Source organism: Schistocerca piceifrons, chromosome X (genome assembly GCF_021461385.2).
Source record: "Schistocerca piceifrons isolate TAMUIC-IGC-003096 chromosome X, iqSchPice1.1, whole genome shotgun sequence".
In the NCBI taxonomy this organism is placed as follows: domain Eukaryota; kingdom Metazoa; phylum Arthropoda; class Insecta; order Orthoptera; family Acrididae; genus Schistocerca; species Schistocerca piceifrons.
In genome coordinates this window covers 263,511,748-263,532,314 of record NC_060149.1, presented here as the reverse complement: position 1 = coordinate 263,532,314, position 20,567 = coordinate 263,511,748, and the positions used below count along the sequence as shown (strand labels likewise).

The 20,567-nt window shown below is 41.0% G+C and overlaps 1 protein-coding gene across 3 annotated transcripts in view; it reads right to left on the bottom strand.

Annotated features, from left to right (window-relative positions):
- Positions 1-20,567, bottom strand: part of LOC124721086 (C2 domain-containing protein 5) — a 230,532-nt gene that overhangs the window by 38,490 nt on the left and 171,475 nt on the right. For all 3 annotated transcript variants that reach the window (XM_047245898.1, XM_047245897.1, XM_047245899.1), the window contains 3 exons: positions 4,166-4,299; positions 3,856-4,090; positions 1,188-1,391 (listed from right to left, as the gene is read on the bottom strand). In XM_047245898.1, coding sequence (XP_047101854.1) covers positions 1,188-1,391; positions 3,856-4,090; positions 4,166-4,299 — 573 coding nt within the window. The remainder of the gene's footprint in view (positions 1-1,187; positions 1,392-3,855; positions 4,091-4,165; positions 4,300-20,567) is intronic.

Here is a 20,567-nt window from a genome sequence, read left to right as displayed (position 1 = left end):
CCTCCAGTATTAAGATGTATATAATTTCCAATTTCGCAATCTTACTGTAGTCACTACATCTTATCAAAACACACATTTCTTTCCAGTCACTTCCAGCAATAAGATCATTTGCCTGTCTGTACCACAAAGCTAGAAGCTATATAACACAGTATTACAGAGGCAAATAGTGACACTCTATTTGCCAGGTAAATAATGTGGAATTGCATTATATGTGAATTTTCACTGCTCTATAATGTACTTACTCATCTACACAAAATCTTCACCGAGATTATTGTGATCAAAAATTTCTGATCCATTCCATCACTGATGATAATCTTATAACTGCGATATCCACAGACTCAGGTTACCGAATACAATCTATACACCTAGTACTATTAACAAATGAAATTTACTTTGAAATTTATGACATACAAGTTATCATCAAACCCAAAGTATTCTTAAACGGAATGTTTCAGTAAAAGACAAGTACTAATTCTGGTCTGTGATTGTCAGATTCAGTTGCTCACTTCTTTTGGAGAGCTCTCTCTATACCACACATTAGTTGGTTTGAAAGTATTTCTAGTCCCTTATTCTAATTTGCAGCAATTTGTTTGGCATGAGCATGTCATCAAAGCAAGATATAGCATTGGGGTGTCACTTTTAAATTTGAACAGCTACAGAATCAGAAGTCTGAATTGGGATAATTATGCATGGAATTAATGTAAATAGTTTATAAGCATATTAGGAAAAAAAAGATAATATTAATACATTTTCCCTGCTCCCTCAGATATGTGCCTATTTGTCGATCTACAAGTGTAACTGTAGACCCTGACATACGAGATTTACAAATCACAATGTTTCAAACATTTATATTTGATATAAAGTATAGAGTACAAAAATATACAGTTTAAAAGTGTGTTTTTAACAAACCAATCTATATGGCACAGGAAGCTGAAACTCAGTAAAATGGTTTCATGTTTGAACCACATACTCAACATTTCATACTCATTGTTTCTCATGCTGCTTGAAAAACATTAGTTGTTTTTATTGCAGTTCACAGAATTGCCCATATCATTTTTTGCTACTGGTGACAGTAAAGTGTACATTGTAAATAATATACAACTTATTTAATAAACTAAATTATATACTGAATTATAGCAGTGCAATTAATTAAGAAAGTAGTTGCTCAAAAATGTATGTTTACTTACTGCAAGATTTTTTAACTGATATAAATCTCTGTTTTTCTTAACTGTTTCCACTATACTCTTTTGTATTTCATTAAGTCTTTTCTCATCTGTCCATGGATTTGCACATGATATTTTTGGAATGGGAGGCACAGGCAATGGTGAAAGGAATATAGCTGTGCCTGTTGCTAACGCAATCATCATTTTCTCTCCAATAGCAACTTCAACCTGCAAAACATCATCTGCAATTGAAAGGATATCTAAAATTCAAATCTGGTGGATTCAGAAATACGTTCACTGTGTTCTACAAGGGTTTAGGAACACTGCATCACATCTCAGTTGATTTGAAAAAGAAGAGAGCATTTAGTTTGTTTATTTTTAGACGCCAAAAATTTCACATGCAATTTCTGAACACAGTTTTCCTTCCCACCATTTGGAAAACAAATTATTTCATGATGTAAATTAAATTAAATTTCCCAGCCCTGTCTTGATGAACAAAAAGGAGGGTAGATGGAGAGACTTGACTGTGTCAGTGTGGATCTGAGTTGTCGCAAGGTGCTGAATGACCTCTTACAGCACGCTATTCATACTAGAATGATCAGCAGAATAACTTCCTGAAACAGCTAAAACAGTTATTTAATACTTCCACATTCAGTAATGAGTTGACTTCCAATATAGGATACATTATATGGTTGTACACCAGTCATAACAGTTCACCGCGTTTTGAGCCGTGCGTGAAATCTGTTCAGGTTAAATTCTGCTGTGTATACTCAAAGCAACTCTTCCAAATATTGTGTAGATGGACGTTCCACCTGGAAGGATGTAATAAGTATCTCTTCAAGACAAGATAGTAGCTTTAGATTATCTTGTTTCAAACTTTCCTCAAAGAGTCCAACAAATTCTTACATACGTTTCTTAACTCTTCATTCACATGACAAGACATGATGTTTGTGTGTGTTTGAATCTCACTAGTATTTTCCTTGACCATGAGTTATTTCAGTCTTTCAGATTTAAGTTCTTAAGAGTAATCTTTGGTTTTCTCTAACAGCAAATCAAATACTTATGCAGTCCTTACATCCTCCAAAACTGCTTTTAGAATGTCTACAGAATGTTTTATTATGGTTGCATTAAAATTTTGATTCTGTAGAGATCTGGCCAGTTCTTCAAATAGTCCAAAGAATTCAATAGCAAGTGCCATATAAAAAAATATTCTCAAACTTTTCGAACCACTTCGTGTAGCTCACAGGATTTTCATCTGTTATTGAGCTCTGTGCATTCAACACTTCGGTCACTGTTTTCTGGACCTGGGTATAGTTTTCACTGAAATGTTTAGAAGAATTTGCCCCTAAAGCTCATCAAGTTGGACACATTGGTATCAGCCTTTGAACTTTTGGATTTGGATTTGCCTTGTCGACACCAGATGGTAGCATAACATTAGTGTACACAGGTTTCCTTCTTTCTGACTCCACAATTATGTTTAAGGTGTTTATCACATTTACCTAGACACTGCACAAGACAGTAATTTCTGGAAACACCATGTAGTGCAAGATCCAAACAAGAATGCAGTGGAGGTAACAGCTCTTTAACTGGTCTTGAAGAAGGGTTACCTTCACAAGCAAGTGTCATGGTACTTCAACCAGGTCTTCAGTTCTGGTACATCATTCTTCTTCTCATCTAAAGGTGTCATGAGATTTCTATAGAACATTTCATGAGCTCTCAGTGTGCGTTCTGTTTAATTCAGGCCCCTGAGTTAACTAGTAAAGCAACTCCCGTTTTTTACTGATTCGTCAGCAGATGTGCAAGTTTGCTGACCACAGGCTGCTATTTCCACATCACTGAAAAATTGCAACAGATTCTCATTGAAAAAGACTATAGTCACGTATTTTCAACTTTTCTATAGTTTTTTCCAGTTACAAAAACCTTGCTGGAAAAAAAAACTTTTATTTCTGTGGGTTTCTATTGCTCACTATGTGGACTGACCTAATGCAGTCACTCTTTTTTTGTAATGTAGCCATGGACAAGACAGGAACCATTCTGATTTACATAAGCTACAATTCCTTTGCAGAAAAATATGACAGAACAGAATGTAGTTAGTGTTATAAGATGTTCTGACAGCTAGCAGCTTCAAGGATGTGACTGATTCAATTATAGGCAAAGACTGGTCCGAACCAAAATACTAATCACATATTTTTCAAACAGCATTATTTTTATACGGTCATGTTCATCCTTAAGTGAACTTTTTTTGGGGGGGTGGGGGGGGGGAGGAGGAAGGGAAAGGGGGGGGGGAGAATACACCCTATCTCAGCCCCCCCAAGACTTTACAGTACTTACGAATTATTTCTAGGCCTTGCAAGTCTTCAAGTACTGTATACATATGCAATACACTCTTCGAAGACGCACTTCTGCCTTACAAATTTAAGGAACACATTTTGAAATGATGGAAATGTCTGGTTCCAATTGTCAAGCCCGCCACTCTCCAAAATACACTATCCAGGGCTCACAGAAAATTATTGGATATTAAAGATCAACTTTCTTTTCCTAAATAATACTACTTGTCTCGTGATAATTATCATGGAATACACTCAAACAATGAATAGAAAATTTATGAATATCTTCTACAACAAAACACATTATTTTCAATGAATATAAGTTCAATAAATTTCTAAGAACCACATTAACAGATATTGTTTACCTTGAGTCCAAAAATTGAATTCATACCAGCAAGCTTTAGTTTTATGAGTAACAATCGATGCAATTCATATTCAAGGAAAGGTAGTCCATCAGAAATTTCTTTTGCATTCAGTTCACCTCTCAGAACACGTTTTGGGCGACACACATATGCTTGCAAGAAACAACCTTTGCCCATTGTTGGCAAACCTTCAGGAGGCTCAATTGTTGTAAGCAGCACATCCGGAACTTTTCCTCTCCTTTAAAAATAAGCAACTGTGTAATGCATTGCTCTAGAATTAGTAATTAAACAAATCTGCTATATACAAACTCACCCACACACTACACACTTCATCATTGTCACCCTGAAAGGCACACTGCTTTCACTGTAAGGAATGTGACAGATACTGCAAGCTGGCACATTATCACCATCTGAAGATTCCAGAACACACTGCATTTTTGGAAGAGTCTGAAAGTAATTTTAATTTTAATTTTAATTTTAATTTAACAGTTACTTAATTTGTACATGAAGATCTTAAAATTGAAAAATAGTCAGTACAAACACATTAGGAGTTATTCTGTAAATATGGAACCAAATGCTGGATACTGCAATGAAAGACATGGGTAATAATTCAAAAAATACTTTATTAGTAAAGGAGACCACTGATCAAATAGCAGATGGTTCCAGATACCAAAATGAGGTTTTTCACAACTGATAGTACACTGAGGGGCACAGAATGTTTTGTATTGATAATGGTCTCAATTATTTATCAACTGATATACTGAAATAAGTTTGTTTGTTGCAGAGCTCTCACGCCATGCGCCATCACTGTATGCAGCAAGACAGACCTATGCTACTAAGATAAAATCTCATTTCTTATACAACATAGCTACAGGGTCAGCTGTGATTTTTGTAGCACGTGGAACTATGGCATAAGCAAGCTTCTGGTGCATCAGATGGGGCTTAGGAAAACTATTTCAAATATGTGTATATTTCTAGGTTTTTTGTGAAAACTACTCCAGTTATGTCAGGCAGTTTTCCATTTAAGCCCTCCCCAGAGCTGCTTACTTGTCAAAGCCGAAACAGAAACGCTCGTTGTTAATACTTCATGATGATAAATGCCCCATTGACAGAATTTAAAAAACTATTATAGTAATTTTCTTAGCTCTGAAATAAAAAAATAAAAAAATCTAACCTGTATTTGCCTGGGGGTGTTGGAATGCTTCTTAAACAGGAAACACCTGCTGCCAGACAAATGTGTCTACAGGTACTACTTGAAATTGTAATTAGATAGAATAAACTTAAATAAACTAAACATTTTATTCAGAATGGCTACCAATATGTCACCCACAAACTACATGCTTTTCTTAATGAAACGTTGTTGTGTACTTTACTTAACCATGTGTTCAAATTGTGTACCATCAACTGCAAGGCATATTTGCAATCACCATTGGAAAGTTAAATGAAGAGACGAAAGTATTTTGCATGATGTGCAGTTGCATACAGTGGCGATTCAATTGTGCTTATCATTTGGTGCAGTTGTGGCCAGTGCTCCACACGCAAAGAAACCAGGAGTAGTCAAATCAGGGAATCTGGCTGGCCATTGTACCACATGTCCTATCAAATGGTCAGGAAACTTTTCATTCAGTATCTGCACCTGGGCAGCCGTCATGTTGGAAACATGTACACTGTAACTTATGCAGTGGTACATCTTCTAGAAGAGCAGGTAGAATTTTTGTACGAAAGTGTGCATATGTATTTCCATTTAACATCCCTTGGATGATGTAAGATCCAACAATGGTATTTTCTTTGATGACACACACTTTTACACTCCTTGATAGTTGGAATTGTATGTGACAAAGCTGGCACGGGTTTTCCATGGCACAATAGGGCATGTTACATAAATTTATATTGCCATGGTTCACAAATGTTGCTTCGTTAGTAAAGAGCACACATTGGAAAAATGTAGTGTTGCCTCCCAGGTGCTGCAGATCCGACTGACAGAATACTATACAATGTTGGAAGTCATGTCTTTTGAGGGCCTTATGTAGTGACAGATGATAGGGTGGTATTTATATTGATGCAACATGCAAATGTCACTCATCTGGCTGATACCACATTCCTTGGCAATATGTCTCATGCCACCATGGAGACTGGTAAGCATTGTAGCCAGAACAGCTTCTTCATGTGCTCAGCCAGTTGCAGTCTTCATGCTCATCCTCTGTTTGATGATGACGCTACCTGTGCACTTTATTGATGTAATAACTCATACAAGGGCTTGGCATGATGGACAGTGAGGATCAGGATAAACATGCCTATACCGCCATACCTTTCTGACAGCATTTCTTTGACATTTCATCATATAAAAGTAGCATGTCTAACTTCTCTCCATTGCTGTACATGTCTACATGGAAAAAATGTGAAGCAGAAATGACCTGCAAATAGATGACACAGTTCCTGCTATTTCTGCAGTGCAGACAAGTAAATGGTCAAAAGGTTTAGTACAACAATGTAGCCTGGAATGAACACGTTTCCAATGCAATAGTCGATTCTGACTGACTTGCCTTTCCATTTTACAATATCTCTTGAATTCTTTTGTGAAGAGTTTCAACCTCAAAATTAAAACAAGCATTATATCATTGTACTCATCCTTTCATCCTTTCAAGTGCTTTCAGATGCTATTAAAATACGTATATCATTCTACTTAAAAAATTGTAATTGCTTCAGTATCTCGATTGATACAAGAGTTAATACTCTTTATCACACAACAAAAACACGTGCCTCTTCACACTTCTTCACTTATCAACAACAAAAGGTGTGTGTGTGTGTGTGTGTGTGTGTGTGTGTGTGTGTGTGTGTGTGTGTGTGTGTTTTGTTTAAATTGTTCTAATTAGTTACATGTTCCATTAATAAATCTAATGGTAACCATTATGATGTGGAACATGTCAAACGCATAAGAAATGCACACATGAATGAAGGATTTTTCATTTTCTTTTTTCTGTTTTAAAGCTTAAAATTTTTATTACCTGCCCCATTTCCTTAAATGGCACAAAATGCATTATACCTATAGATTTATTTATTCCTATTCAAGACTTCATCTATGGTATAGAAGGAGTTGTGAAGGAGATATGATTTCAATTTATTTTTAAAACTGTTATTGCTGTCTGTCAGACATTTTATTTCATCTGGTAATTTATCAAAAAGTTTTACAGCAGCATATTTTACCCCTTTCTGTGCCAAAGATAGGTTAAGTAGAGGACGGTGTAAGTCTTTCTTTCTTCTGGTATTATAACCATAAATGTCACTATTGTTTTTAAACTGGTCCATGTTGTTGAGAACAACTGAGTAAATGTACTGTGAGGCTCTTGTAAGAATTCCTAACCTTTTAAAGAGATGTTTACAAGATGTGCAACTAGGAACCCCGCACATTATTCTAGCCACTTTCTTTTGAGCAGTGAATACTTTTTGCCTAAGTACTGAGTCATCCCAACATATTACTCTATATCTAAAAACAAAGATGATGTGACTTACCAAACGAAAGCGCTGGCAGTTTGATAGACACACAAACAAACACAAACATACACTCAAAATTCAAGCTTTCGCAACAAACTGTTGCCTCATCAGGAAAGAAGAGGGAAGGAGAGGGAAAGACGAAAGGATGTGGGTTTTAAGGGAGAGGGTAAGGAGTCATTCCAATCCCGGGAGCGGAAAGACTTACCTTAGGGGGAAAAAAGGGACAGGTATACACTCGCGCGCACACACACACACACACACACACACACACACATATCCATCCGCACATACACAGACACAAGCAGACATTTGTAAAGGCAAACTCTTTGCGTTTACAAATGTCTGCTTGTGTCTGTGTATGTGCGGATGGATATATATGTGTGTGTGTGTGTGTGTGTGTGTGTGTGTGTGTGTGTGTGTGTGCGCGAGTGTATACCTGTCCCTTTTTTCCCCCTAAGGTAAGTCTTTCCGCTCCCGGGATTGGAATGACTCCTTACCCTCTCCCTTAAAACCCACATCCTTTCGTCTTTCCCTCTCCTTCCCTCTTCTTTCCTGATGAGGCAACAGTTTGTTGCGAAAGCTTGAATTTTGTGTGTATGTTTGTGTTTGTTTGTGTGTCTATCGACCTGCCAGCGCTTTCGTTTGGTAAGTCACATCATCTTTGTTTTTAGATATATTTTTCCCCACGTGGAATGTTTCCCTCTATTATATTAATATCAACATATTACTCTGTATGACATCAGAGTGTGGAAGCATGGGAAGTATGTTAGCTTGCTAGTTTCTATATCCTCAAAATTGGCAATTATTCTGATTGCAGATGTTGCTGAACCTAGTCACTTTAGGAGAGCCAAAATATGAATTTTCCAATTAAGATTCTCATCTATATGCACACCCAAAAACTTAGTATGCTCTCCTTGGCTAGTAACTTCAGTTGATATGTTATATTTATTGAAGGAACTGTACTCCTTGCAGTAGAAAATTGGGTGTGCTGTGTTTTTATTTATTTATTTATTTTTTCCAAATTTCAGAGCAAGCGCATTCACAGAAAACCAATCAATAATTTTCGCAAAGACATTATTTTCATCATTTTCTATTGGAGTTTCTTTTACTGGATAAATAATGATGCTTGTATCATCAGTAAAGTGTCAGTTTAACTTCTTGTTTAAGATAAGAAGGGAGGTCACTCACATATATCAAGAATAGAAGGGGACCCATGATCGAACACTGTTGAACACCTAACGTAATTTCACCCCAGTTAGATGAAGTTGGAAACTTCCTTAAATCATTTAAACCATATAAAGAAACTTTTTGCTTCCTGTTCTGTAGGTAAGACTTAAACCAACCACTTATATGCTGTGCCATTTATACCATAGAATTATAATTTCTGTAATATGAAGTCATGGTTCACACAATCAAACACTTTGGGTATGTCACAGAAAATTCCTATTGGTGACATTTTACTATTTAAAGACTCTATTATGTGGGCAGCAAAACTGTATATTGCTGTCTCTGTAGAATAGCATTTTTGAAATCTAAGCTGTGATTTACTAAGTACCCCATTACTGCTGAGATGGCTTACCATTCCTGAGTACATTACTTTCTCAACAAACTTTGAAAATGTTACTTCGTCTATTTGGTCCTCTTACGGAAAGGGTAGTTAATTAAATATGTCAATATTAATCCTGAAAAAACTCAGTACAGCCTATTTAGTAAAGCTCACACAATGCCAGAGCATCCTGTTACAGTGAATGCAAACAATGAAGTTCAAGGAATAGATAGCAATCAGTTTTTGGTACTACAGACAGATTACATCCTAAATTGCAAAACCAACACTCTATACTTGACAAACTGCCTAACCTCAGCAACATTTCCACTGCATGAGTGATTTAAAAATGAAAATGTGACCATTCACAAATGAGTTATGTAATCAGTTTTTGGGAAACTCAACTAAAAAAGACCACATTTTTAGAACAGAGACGGGGTTACAAGAATTACTTCAGGTATTACTCCAATAACTTTCTGCCGGGACTTCTTAGAAAGAGCTTCGTATTTTGGCAGCTGACTAACAACAAATGTTGTACAACATATATAATTCTTCTGTTATGACAATTATGATGTAGAGGCCTATCTCACCAGGGGTAAGATAGATACCGCCTACAGGAAAATTAAAGAGACCTTTGGAGATAAGAGAACGACTTGTATGAATATCAAGAGCTCAGATGGAAACCCAGTTCTAAGCAAAGAAGGGAAAGCAGAAAGGTGGAAGGAGTATATAGAGGGTCTATACAAGGGCGATGTACTTGAGGACAATATTATGGAAATGGAAGAGGATGTAGATGAAGATGAAATGGGAGATATGATACTGCGTGAAGAGTTTGACAGAGCACTGAAAGACCAGAGTCGAAACAAGGCCCCCGGAGTAGACAATATTCCATTGGAACTACTGACGGCCGTGGGAGAGCCAGTCCTGACAAAACTCTACCATCTGGTGAGCAAGATGTATGAAACAGGCGAAATACCCTCAGACTTCAAGAAGAATATAATAATTCCAATCCCAAAGAAAGCAGGTGTTGACAGATGTGAAAATTACCGAACTATCAGCTTAATAAGTCACAGCTGCAAAATACTAACACGAATTCTTTACAGACGAATGGAAAAACTAGTAGAAGCCAACCTCGGGGAAGATCAGTTTGGATTCCGTAGAAACACTGGAACACGTGAGGCAATACTGACCTTACGACTTATCTTAGAAGAAAGATTAAGGAAAGGCAAACCTACGTTTCTAGCATTTGTAGACTTAGAGAAAGCTTTTGACAATGTTGACTGGAATACTCTCTTTCAAATTCTAAAGGTGGCAGGGGCAAAATACAGGGAGCGAAAGGCTATTTACAATTTGTACAGAAACCAGATGGCAGTTATAAGAGTCGAGGGACATGAAAGGGAAGCAGTGGTTGGGAAGGGAGTAAGACAGGGTTGTAGCCTCTCCCCGATGTTGTTCAATCTGTATATTGAGCAAGCAGTAAAGGAAACAAAAGAAAAATTCGGAGTAGGTATTAAAATTCATGGAGAAGAAATAAAAACTTTGAGGTTCGCCGATGACATTGTAATTCTGTCAGAGACAGCAAAGGACTTGGAAGAACAGTTGAATGGAATGGACAGTGTCTTGAAAGGAGGATATAAGATGAACATCAACAAAAGCAAAACAAGGATAATGGAATGTAGTCTAATTAAGTCAGGTGATGCTGAAGGAATTAGATTAGGAAATGAGGCACTTAAAGTAGTAAAGGAGTTTTGCTATTTGGGGAGCAAAATAACTGATGATGGTCGAAGTAGAGAGGATATAAAATGTAGGCTGGCAATGGCAAGGAAAGCGTTTCTGAAGAAGAGAAATTTGTTAACATCCAGTATTGATTTAAGTGTCAGGAAGTCATTTCTGAAAGTATTTGTATGGAGTGTAGCCATGTATGGAAGTGAAACATGGACGATAAATAGTTTGGACAAGAAGAGAATAGAAGCTTTCGAAATGTGGTGCTACAGAAGAATGCTGAAGATTAGATGGGTAGATCACATAACTAATGAGGAAGTATTGAATAGGATTGGGGAGAAGAGAAGTTTGTGGCACAACTTGACCAGAAGAAGGGATCGGTTGGTAGGACATGTTCTGAGGCATCAAGGGATCACCAATTTAGTATTGGAGGGCAGCATGGAGGGTAAAAATCGTAGAGGGAGACCAAGAGATGAATACACTAAGCAGATTCAGAAGGATGTAGGTTGCAGTAGGTACTGGGAGATGAAGAAGCTTGCACAGAATAGAGTAGCATGGAGAGCTGCATCAAACCAGTCTCAGGACTGAAGACCACAACAACAACATTAAAAAATAATATAATAATAGCACAAAGACCAAAGACTAAATTCTACCAATACTTCAAAAGTTTACCATTAGCACAGAATGGTCACATACATGAAAACACATGTATTTACTAACCTGCCAGAGCTTACTCAACATCATGTAGGCATTATAACAGAGTTTACAAGTGAACTTTCTCTTGGCAAATTCCTCCTCCAGTGATAACAAGGGATATTTTTAAAATTTATGCTTTTAGTTATAATATAATTCACAAACTAAATACACTTTGTTTTACCAGTACTGTATTTACATATTTAACTTCTTTTCACAACCTAGAAACTCTTCTCCAAGGCATTCTTGGAATATGATTCACCCTATGTAATGTAAAATAATGTAACACGTATGATTAATTATTGTAAAGAAAGATAAACAGTGACCTATTTAAAAGCCACATAATTAGTCATTTCTGACAGAAGTCACAACACATGTTGAAATCAATAGTGACTACATTAGAACATCATTTTATGTGAACTGAGTCAGTCAGCCATCCTAGATGGTGTTTATTGTATACTGTGATATTGGTATTCACACTCAGGATCATGCTTTGACTGCACCAGTGAAAACACTGGGAGCAAATGGCACTAAACTTAAAGAAAACATGACTCTGAACCATGACAGATCTCATCAGTGCAGTAGGGAGCACCACACAACTCTACACCAAATCCTAAGAACACATTGCTACATGCAGAGTACTGTCTACTTCCTTGAATGATTTTTTTCTGAGGCATTTCAGATTTATTCCTGAAACATTCCTCAGTATCTTGTGTACATGAGACAAAAACATAAACTAGATGTGGATTAATATAAAGTTATTGTGTTTCCAGCCAGGTGGGTTCACTGAAATGGGATGACTGTTCGATAAGAGTCACTTCTGGCAGAATCACTTCATAAAGGCACTCATCAGAAGATGATGGGAGAAATATCATGCCATTTCAACCAACTCACCTGACTGGAACCCTGAGAACTTCATATCAACCACTTCTCTTTTCCTCGTGATGTGATTATGCTGATTCACTAACTTTCACTATTTTGATTTTTGTTAAGTGTAATATCAAGAGTAACTATGGGGAACATTCTGTGTTACATCTAAAAATCAAAATGGTGAAACTCACTGAATCAATGTAATCAATATGAGTTAAATAAAACAATTGGCAGCTAACCTTCTACCACTTGAAAGAAAATGTTATATTTTAACTTTACATTGGTTGAATCACCAGGAAACATAACAAGGTCATAGGATGTGGATTGATAGTAGAATACAAAGAAAATGTGAAATGTTCTCAGCTTCACAGCTGTGTTTTTCAGGTAACAAACACGCTTAACTTTTAACCCTGGAGTGGTCACATGGCATCTCACAGATGCCAGGTAAACTTTATTTACGCAGTACAGTCCATCAGATACATTGGCAGGCTTGTGGTGCTATCTATCTTCCAGTTAACTAAATGCAAATACATCTTGCTTATCAACAACACATCAGTTGCAGTACAGAGTTGGAGTGAAGGGGTTGTTACTACAGCTGTATTGCAGGAGTCTACCAGAGGACCCACGACCTTTGCCGTTACTATGGGTAAATATTTTACTTTTTTTTTAAATCTAGTAGTTGTAAGTAATAGCCGCCAATAACAGGTATTCACTCATCTTCAGATCCAATACAAGCTGACAGAAGAACTACAGTCTCGAAAATGAATGTGACAGGGAAATAGTACTAGAGCTGTTACTCGAGGAAGATGATCACTCAGATGATGGGTTTGGCATTTATAGCGATGTGAAAGAAGACAGTGTGGAAACGAGACAATCAAATACTGGCACTGAGAAAGATGCAGATTCCAGTGATAATCATATTGACAAGTGTTTTCTACAATGGAACAACTCTACAAAATGGTCAAAATGTATCCACCAAAAAAATGTTTGCACTTGATGACAAAACATCGTCAGTCACTTACTGTGAGTGAAAGGAGCTGTGGAGTATGTAAGAACACCAATGTAATGTTGGAAATGCTTTTTTGACAATGAGCTGCTCTCTACCATTGTTGAGTACATTAATAAAAAGACACCTGAAGTACAGGGACATTATTCCAGAGAAAGGGATACTAATCGGACAGATGCAACTGAAATAAAAGCTCATTTACAAATATTGTATTTATGTGCAGCAAGAGAAGAAAATCATACAAAGGTTGGTTGGTTTGTTGGGGGAAGGAGACCAGACAGCAAGGTCATCGGTCTCATCAGATTAGGAAAGGACGGGGAAGGAAGTCGGCCGTGCCCTTTGAAAGGAACCATCCCGACATTTGCCTGGAGCGATTTAGGGAAATCACGGAAAATCTAAATCAGGATGGCCGGACGCGGGATTGAACCGTCGTCCTCCCGAATGCGAGTCCAGTGTCTAACCACTGCGCCACCTCGCTCGGTAAATCATACAAACACACACGACATATAATAAAATGTTAATTGAGTTATGTCATCAGACAATGAGTGAAAGATCATTTATGTTCCCCTTATACTGTTTGAGGTACAGCAACAGAAATACTTGTGGTTGGTTGGATTGTGAGGGTTGAAGGGACCGGACTACAAAGGCCATCGGTCCCTTTTTCCATGATCATGAAAACCCACAAGGAATAAAAACAAGCAACGGAGGTAAAAAGGGATGACATGGAACAAGAAAGACATAGACAAACACCATAAAGGATGAATTAAAAAACACACAGTTTTACAGTGGTTGGCCAACCATGGTAACAAAAAAAAGAGAAAGCCAACCACCAAGAGACACACTAAAAACCTCAATATAAAACCTTAGGTCAAAGGCCAGACTCAACACAAAAAAAGAGACAAACACTCACATAGAGCGATAAAACCTCCCCCCTGCGCACAAAACTCAAAACTAAGCCTGCCATGGCAACATCATTTGTCAAAAGTGCAGGGAGCATATCAGGCACCGCAAACGTCTGCCTGAGTGCAGTTAAAAGTGGACAGTCCAACAAGATGTGGACCACTGTCAATGCTGAACCACAGCAACAGAGAGGTGGGTCCTCGCGGCGCAATAAATAACCGTGCATCAGACAGGTGTGGCTAATGCATAGTCGGCAGAGTACAATGGAGTTCTTGTGAGAGGCCCGCAAGGAGGAGTGCCTCACACCGGTAGTCTCTTTGACGACCCAGAGTTTTTTGGGGGAAGGCAGGGAGCGCCATTCATCACCCCAAGTAATAAGGACTTTTTGTCACAATACCGACTGGAGATCACATTCCAGAAGGCCAATCTCCAGGGTCGGTTCACTGATAGCCTGTTTGGGCAGCATGTCAACATGTTCATTACCCGGGATGCTGACATGACCTGGGGTCCACACAAAAACTACGGAGTGGTCGCAACGGGCAAGAGTATGGATGGACTTCTGGATAGCCATCACCAGATGAGAGTGAGGAAAACACTAGTCGATAGCTCGTAAACCACTCAGGGAGTCACTACAGATGACGAAGGACTCACTTGAGCAAGAGCAGATATACTCTAGGGTGCGAGAGATGGCTACCAGCTCTGCAGTGAAAACACTGCAGCCAGCCGGCAATGAGTGTTGTTCAGAATGATCCCCAAGAGTAATAGCATAACCAACTCAACCAGTAACCACTGAACCATTGGTGCAGACCACGTCAGAGCCATGAAACGTGGCAAGGATGGAAAGAAAGCAGCGGTGGAGGGCCTCAGGAGGGACTGAGTCCTACAGGCCCTGTGCCAAATCCAGCCGAGGGCATAGGCAGGGCACATACCATGGGGATATATGTAAATGGGCCCAGAAAAGAGGAGGGCAAGAGAAAAACACAAGCCCAGAGGAAGAGCCCGGACGCAAACCACGATCTTACACCATGACTGGGGCCGCCATTCGGGAAGATGGACGACCGAGTTGGGGAACAGAAGTTGGTAATTGGGATGTCCAGGCAAGCTACAAACATGTGCAGCATAAGCACAGTCAGTAAGCTTTGGCGCCGAATCCGCAATGGAGGGACACAAGCCTCCACAAGTATGCTGTTTACAGGGCTCATGTGGAGTTGCGATCGGATCCCGCAGTGAAGTACAGGGTCAAGCAACCGCAATGCGGAAGGTGATGCCGAACCGTAAGCCAGGATCCCATAATCGAGATGGGACTGGATCAACATCTGATACAGCCGGAGAAGGGTAGACTGATCGGCACCCCAGCTGGTGTAACTCAAGCAATGGAGAGCATTAAGATGCCGCCAGCACATTTGCTTAAGCTGCCGAATACGAGGGAGCTAAGTCAACTAGGTATCAAAAAGCAACCCCAAAAACCGATGCGTCTCCACCACGGCAAGAGGTTCACCGTCAAAATAAAGCCACGACTCAGGGTGAACAGTGCGATGCCAGCAGAAATGCATGACACAAGTCTTGGCGGCCGAGAACTGGAAGCCGTGTGTGACGGCCCAAGACTGCGCCCTGCAGATAGCGCCCTGTAGTTGCCATTCAGCAACTGCAATGCCAGTGGAGCTATAGTATATGCAAAAGACATCAGCATACAAAGAAGCCGATATGGATGTTCCCACAGCTGCAGCTAGCCCATTGATAGCAACTAAAAAGAGGCAGACACTGAAGACAGAGCCTTGCGGGACCCCATTCTCCTGGACTTGGGAGGAACTATAGGAGGAACCAACATGCACGTGGAAGGAACGAAGTGACAGAAAATTTTGAATATAAATTGGGAGCGGGCCCCTAAGACCCCACCCATGAAGCGCGGTGAGAATGTGATGTCGCCATGTTATATCATATGCCTTCTGCATGTCAAAAAAGATGGCAACCACCTCCAGGGGGTTCTTGCCAGGTTTCAACACAGGGATGACAATGCTTTCCCGCCATTGTGACGTGAACTCACCCTCAACCCAAATACAGTTGAAAAGGTCTAGCAGGCGTCGCTGGCAGTTCACCGAGAGGTGTTTGAGCATCTGATAGTGGATGCGATCCGGCCTGGGAGCTGTATCAGTGCAAGCGGCTAGGGCACTTTGGAATTCCCACTCACTGAATGGAGCATTGCACGAGTTGGGGTGGCACTTATGGAATGAAAGACTCCAACGTTCCAACCACTCTTTCAGGGAGTGGAAGGCCAGCGGGCAATTCGTAGAAGCGGAACTCTGAGCAAAATGCTCTGCTAAGAGTACAGCAATCGTGTCTGGTTCAGTACAGACTGCTCCATTCGGGGAAAGCCCAGGGACACTGATGGGGGTCTAAAATCCATAGAGCCGCCTAATCTTGGTCCAAACCTGCGATGGAGAGGTACGGATGCCAATGGTGGAGAAATACCTTTCCCAGCACTCCTGCTTCCGACTGCAAATAAGGGGGTGGGCGTTGGCACGGAGTCGTTTAAAGGCGATGAGATGTTCCACTGACGGGTGCCACTTATGGCGCTTAAGGGCCCGCCTGCGATCTCTAATCACCTCAGTGATCTTGAGTGACCACCAAGGCACAGTCCTCTGCCGTGGTGACACAGAAGAACAGGGAATTGCAGATTCTGCGGCAGAAACGATACCGGTGGTGACCGTGTGAACCACGACATCAATGGTATCATGAGAAAGAGGCTCAATAGTGGCAATGGAGGCGAACGAGTCCTAGTCAGCCTTATTCAAAGCCCATCTGGGGAAGCAGCCAGAAGAGTGATGCTGTGGCAGTGCCAGAAAGATCAGAAAGTGGTCACTACTGCATAAACGTACACTCCATTGGACAAATGGTAGAAGGCCAGGGTTGCAGACCGAAAGGTCGACGGCTGAGTACGTGCCATGTGCCACACTGAAATGTGTGGAGGCACCATTATTTAAGAGAGAAAGTTCGAGCTGTGCAAACACTAGCTCAACAACAGTTCCTCGACCTGTTGCCGTCAAGCCACCCCACAAAGGGTTATGGGTGTTAAAACTGCTCAGTAACAAAACAGACGGGGGCATTTGGGCTATCAGCACAGCCAATACACGCTGTGGGACACCACCATCCGGTGGAAGATAGATACTGCAGACAGCAACAGCCTGAGGCATCTACACCCGAACAGCGACAGCCTCTAAAGGTGTTTGAAGAAGTACACACTAGCTGTAAAGAGAGTTAAGGACGTATATGCAGACGCCACCAGATACCCTCTCATAAGCTGCCCGATTCTCATAATAACCCTGATAGCCATGGAGGGTGGGGTTTCACATCGCTGGAAACCAAGTTTTCTGGAGAGCACTGCAGAAGAAAGGGTGAAGGCTAATAAGTTGTTGGAGTTCAGCAAGGTGGCGGAAAAAATTGTTGCAATTCCACTGCAGAATGACATTGTCCATGGCCGAAAAAGACGCGAAGGGACCAAGGAGACAGATTACACCACTGGGTCACCCGCTGCCACCGATTGAGTACATGTGCATTCAACATCCATTGTGTCTGGCGAGATCTAGATCCTCTGCAGACATCAGAATCTCCATTTCATTCTCAGATGCAGAGCTTGTTAGGAACAGTGGTATGGGTGCCACTGCAAGGTCTGGATTCTTGGGTGCTTTATTTATTTATTTATTTTTATTTTTATTTTTTTTTTTTCACTCGCTGTTCCTTTGGTGGTTCTGGCTGGATGGGCTTCACTGAGTCAGTCTCAGGGATGGAGGAGAACCACGAAGCCCTACAACCAGTGACCTGTGGTTGCTTCAGCCACTGGTGGGTGTCTGCTTTTCCACCGGTCGGAACCCGGGAAAGGAGTGACCCAAGGGACCCCTTCCTGGCGAGAGGAGCCGAAGAAGACTTACGCTTCTTCGGCTGGTAAGTGTGGTAAGTGGGGACTGATGTCCCCGATGGTTGGGGAGAGGGGGGGAGGGGGGGGGGGGGTGTTGCTCCCGAAGTAGGTGGTGCAGGAGCAACAGGGAGGGAAGTGCCCCCCACCATCAAGGGGCCAGGTGTAGCCTTATTGCTCTGCGTGCTGGCTGGAATTGGTGCAATGGATAAGGCTACAGCTGCTCTCATAGTGGCGGCATATGAGGAGGTCATAGCCACAGGATGTAGGTGCTCACATTTTCTCTTAGCCTCAGTGTAGGTCAGTCAGTCCAGGGTCTTATATTCCATGATTTTCCGCTCTTTCCATAAAATCCTGCAGTCCGGCGAGCAAGGTGAATGATGCTCTCCACATTTGACACAGGTGGGAGGCGGGGCACATGGAGTATTGGGATGTGACAGGCATCCACAATTTCGACATGTGGGGCTGGAAGCACAGCAGGAAGACATATGGCCGTACTTCAAGCACTCAAAGCACCACATTGGGGGAGGGATATAGGGCTTGACGTCACAGCAGTAGACCATCACCTTCACCTTCTCAGGTAATGTGTCACCCTTGAAGGCCAAGATGAAGGCACCGATGGCAACCTGATTATCCCTTAGACCCCGGTGGACGCACCGGACGAAATGAACACCTCATCACTCTAAATTGGCGCACAGCTTGTCATCATACTGCAAAAGAAGGTCCCTGTGGAATATAATATCCTGGATCATATTTAAACTCTTATGGGACGTGATGGCAACTGAAACATCCCCCAACTTGTCACAAGCAAGTAATGCCCACGACTGGGCAGAGGATGCTGTTTTTATCAAAACTGACCCAGACCACATTTTGCACAAGCCCTACACCTCCTCAAACTTGTTCTCTAAATGCTCCACAAAAAAACTGAAGCTTCGTTGACATAAATTTATTCCCCATCAACTCGCGTAGAGACAAGGTACTGGGGTGAATAAGAATCGCTGCCATCCTTAGCCTTTCACTCCTCCCAAGGTGTGGATAGGGAAGGGAACGATTTGGGGTCATACTTCTGCGCATTTAAGTGAGCCCTCGAACACTTAAGAGACTGCTGGCGGCTGGCCACCAGTAAGAGATGATGTACCATGCTTCACTGTGGCTCATCTGCCCTGATGCCACCCACTCTGACCAAGGGACCTCCCCACAGGCGCCACCCAGCCTCAGCAAGGGCCACCTGGCAGGATGCCCATCGCTGGGAGTCCCGATGCCCCAGGCAGACAGGCATCTACTCCTTTGCATATGTTGGGAGTTAATGGTGCAGGCATCGGCAGAGCAATTCCTGTGTTGTCAGGGGGCTACAACCACGAGGTTATATGGCGGCCCCACCACAACGGACTGGCTACCATGCTGCATATCACCTGCAAAGGAGTCCATGGTCTTCGTCTCAGCAGAAAGCGGTACGACAAAGGGCGTGGCGGAAACTGCACCCAGGAATGTATCCTCACCCATGAGATGGAGAAAGAGCCGGACTGCAATGCCACAATGAGAAAGGGGGCTAAAGATCTCAACGCACTATGGACACAATGCACCATGTAAGGCACCCTTCCCCAACAGGGTCACTCTTCAGAAAAATTTTGAAGAATAGAGGTCAAACCCCACAGGGGATCATCACATAAATGCCAAAACGTGTGAGACTCCTTTTACTCACCTCTTACGATAGGCAGGAATACCGTGAGCCTATTCTTACCCCCGAACCCGCAGGGAGGGAGGGAGATACTTGAGAAGAAATAAAAGAAGGCTGATAATTAAACCCATACATCTAAAATATTTTCTTCTTTCATGGAAAATTGTAAAAATGCTTATTTAGTTTGGGAGTACTGCACCATAGATGAGAAGCTAGGAGCTTTCCAGGGCAAATGTTTCTTCAAGCTGTAGCAAACAAAATAAGCAGGGCTAAATATTTGCTTTGGTGGATGCTATGATGTATTACATTGTCAACCTGGAAATATATGATGGTGAACAACCTGCAGGGCCATTTGCAATTAGCAAAAAAATCTGACAGATGTGAAATGACTCACTTCTGCGATTTCAGGATCTGGGTGTAATATAACCATAGACCAGTGGTTCACTTCCATAAAATTAGCTGGTTATTTGCTTCAAAAGAATCTTACTCTGGTTGGAGCTATAAGAGAGAATAAACCTGAAATTAGCCACAGAGTTTACGCAAACAAAGAACCAGGAGGTAGGAAAAACAGTGCTTGAATTTTTCAGATAATGTCATGCGTCTCCAAGAAAAACAAGGTCGTTCTGATAGTTTCCACAGTGCATCTTCATAAAGGAATCAATAAAATTTTTGGTGATAAGAACAAGTGAGAAATTATAACCTTCTATAATGCAACCATATCAGGAGCCGATACTGTCGATCAGCTGTGTAGTACATATAACATATCCACAAAGACCAACAGATGCCCTATGGTGATTTTTATAGCATGATGAACATTGCAGTCATAAATGCACAAATAATATACCATGCAAATAATACTGATGTTAATACCAGGCATTGTGAGTTTCCAAAGCTTCTAGCC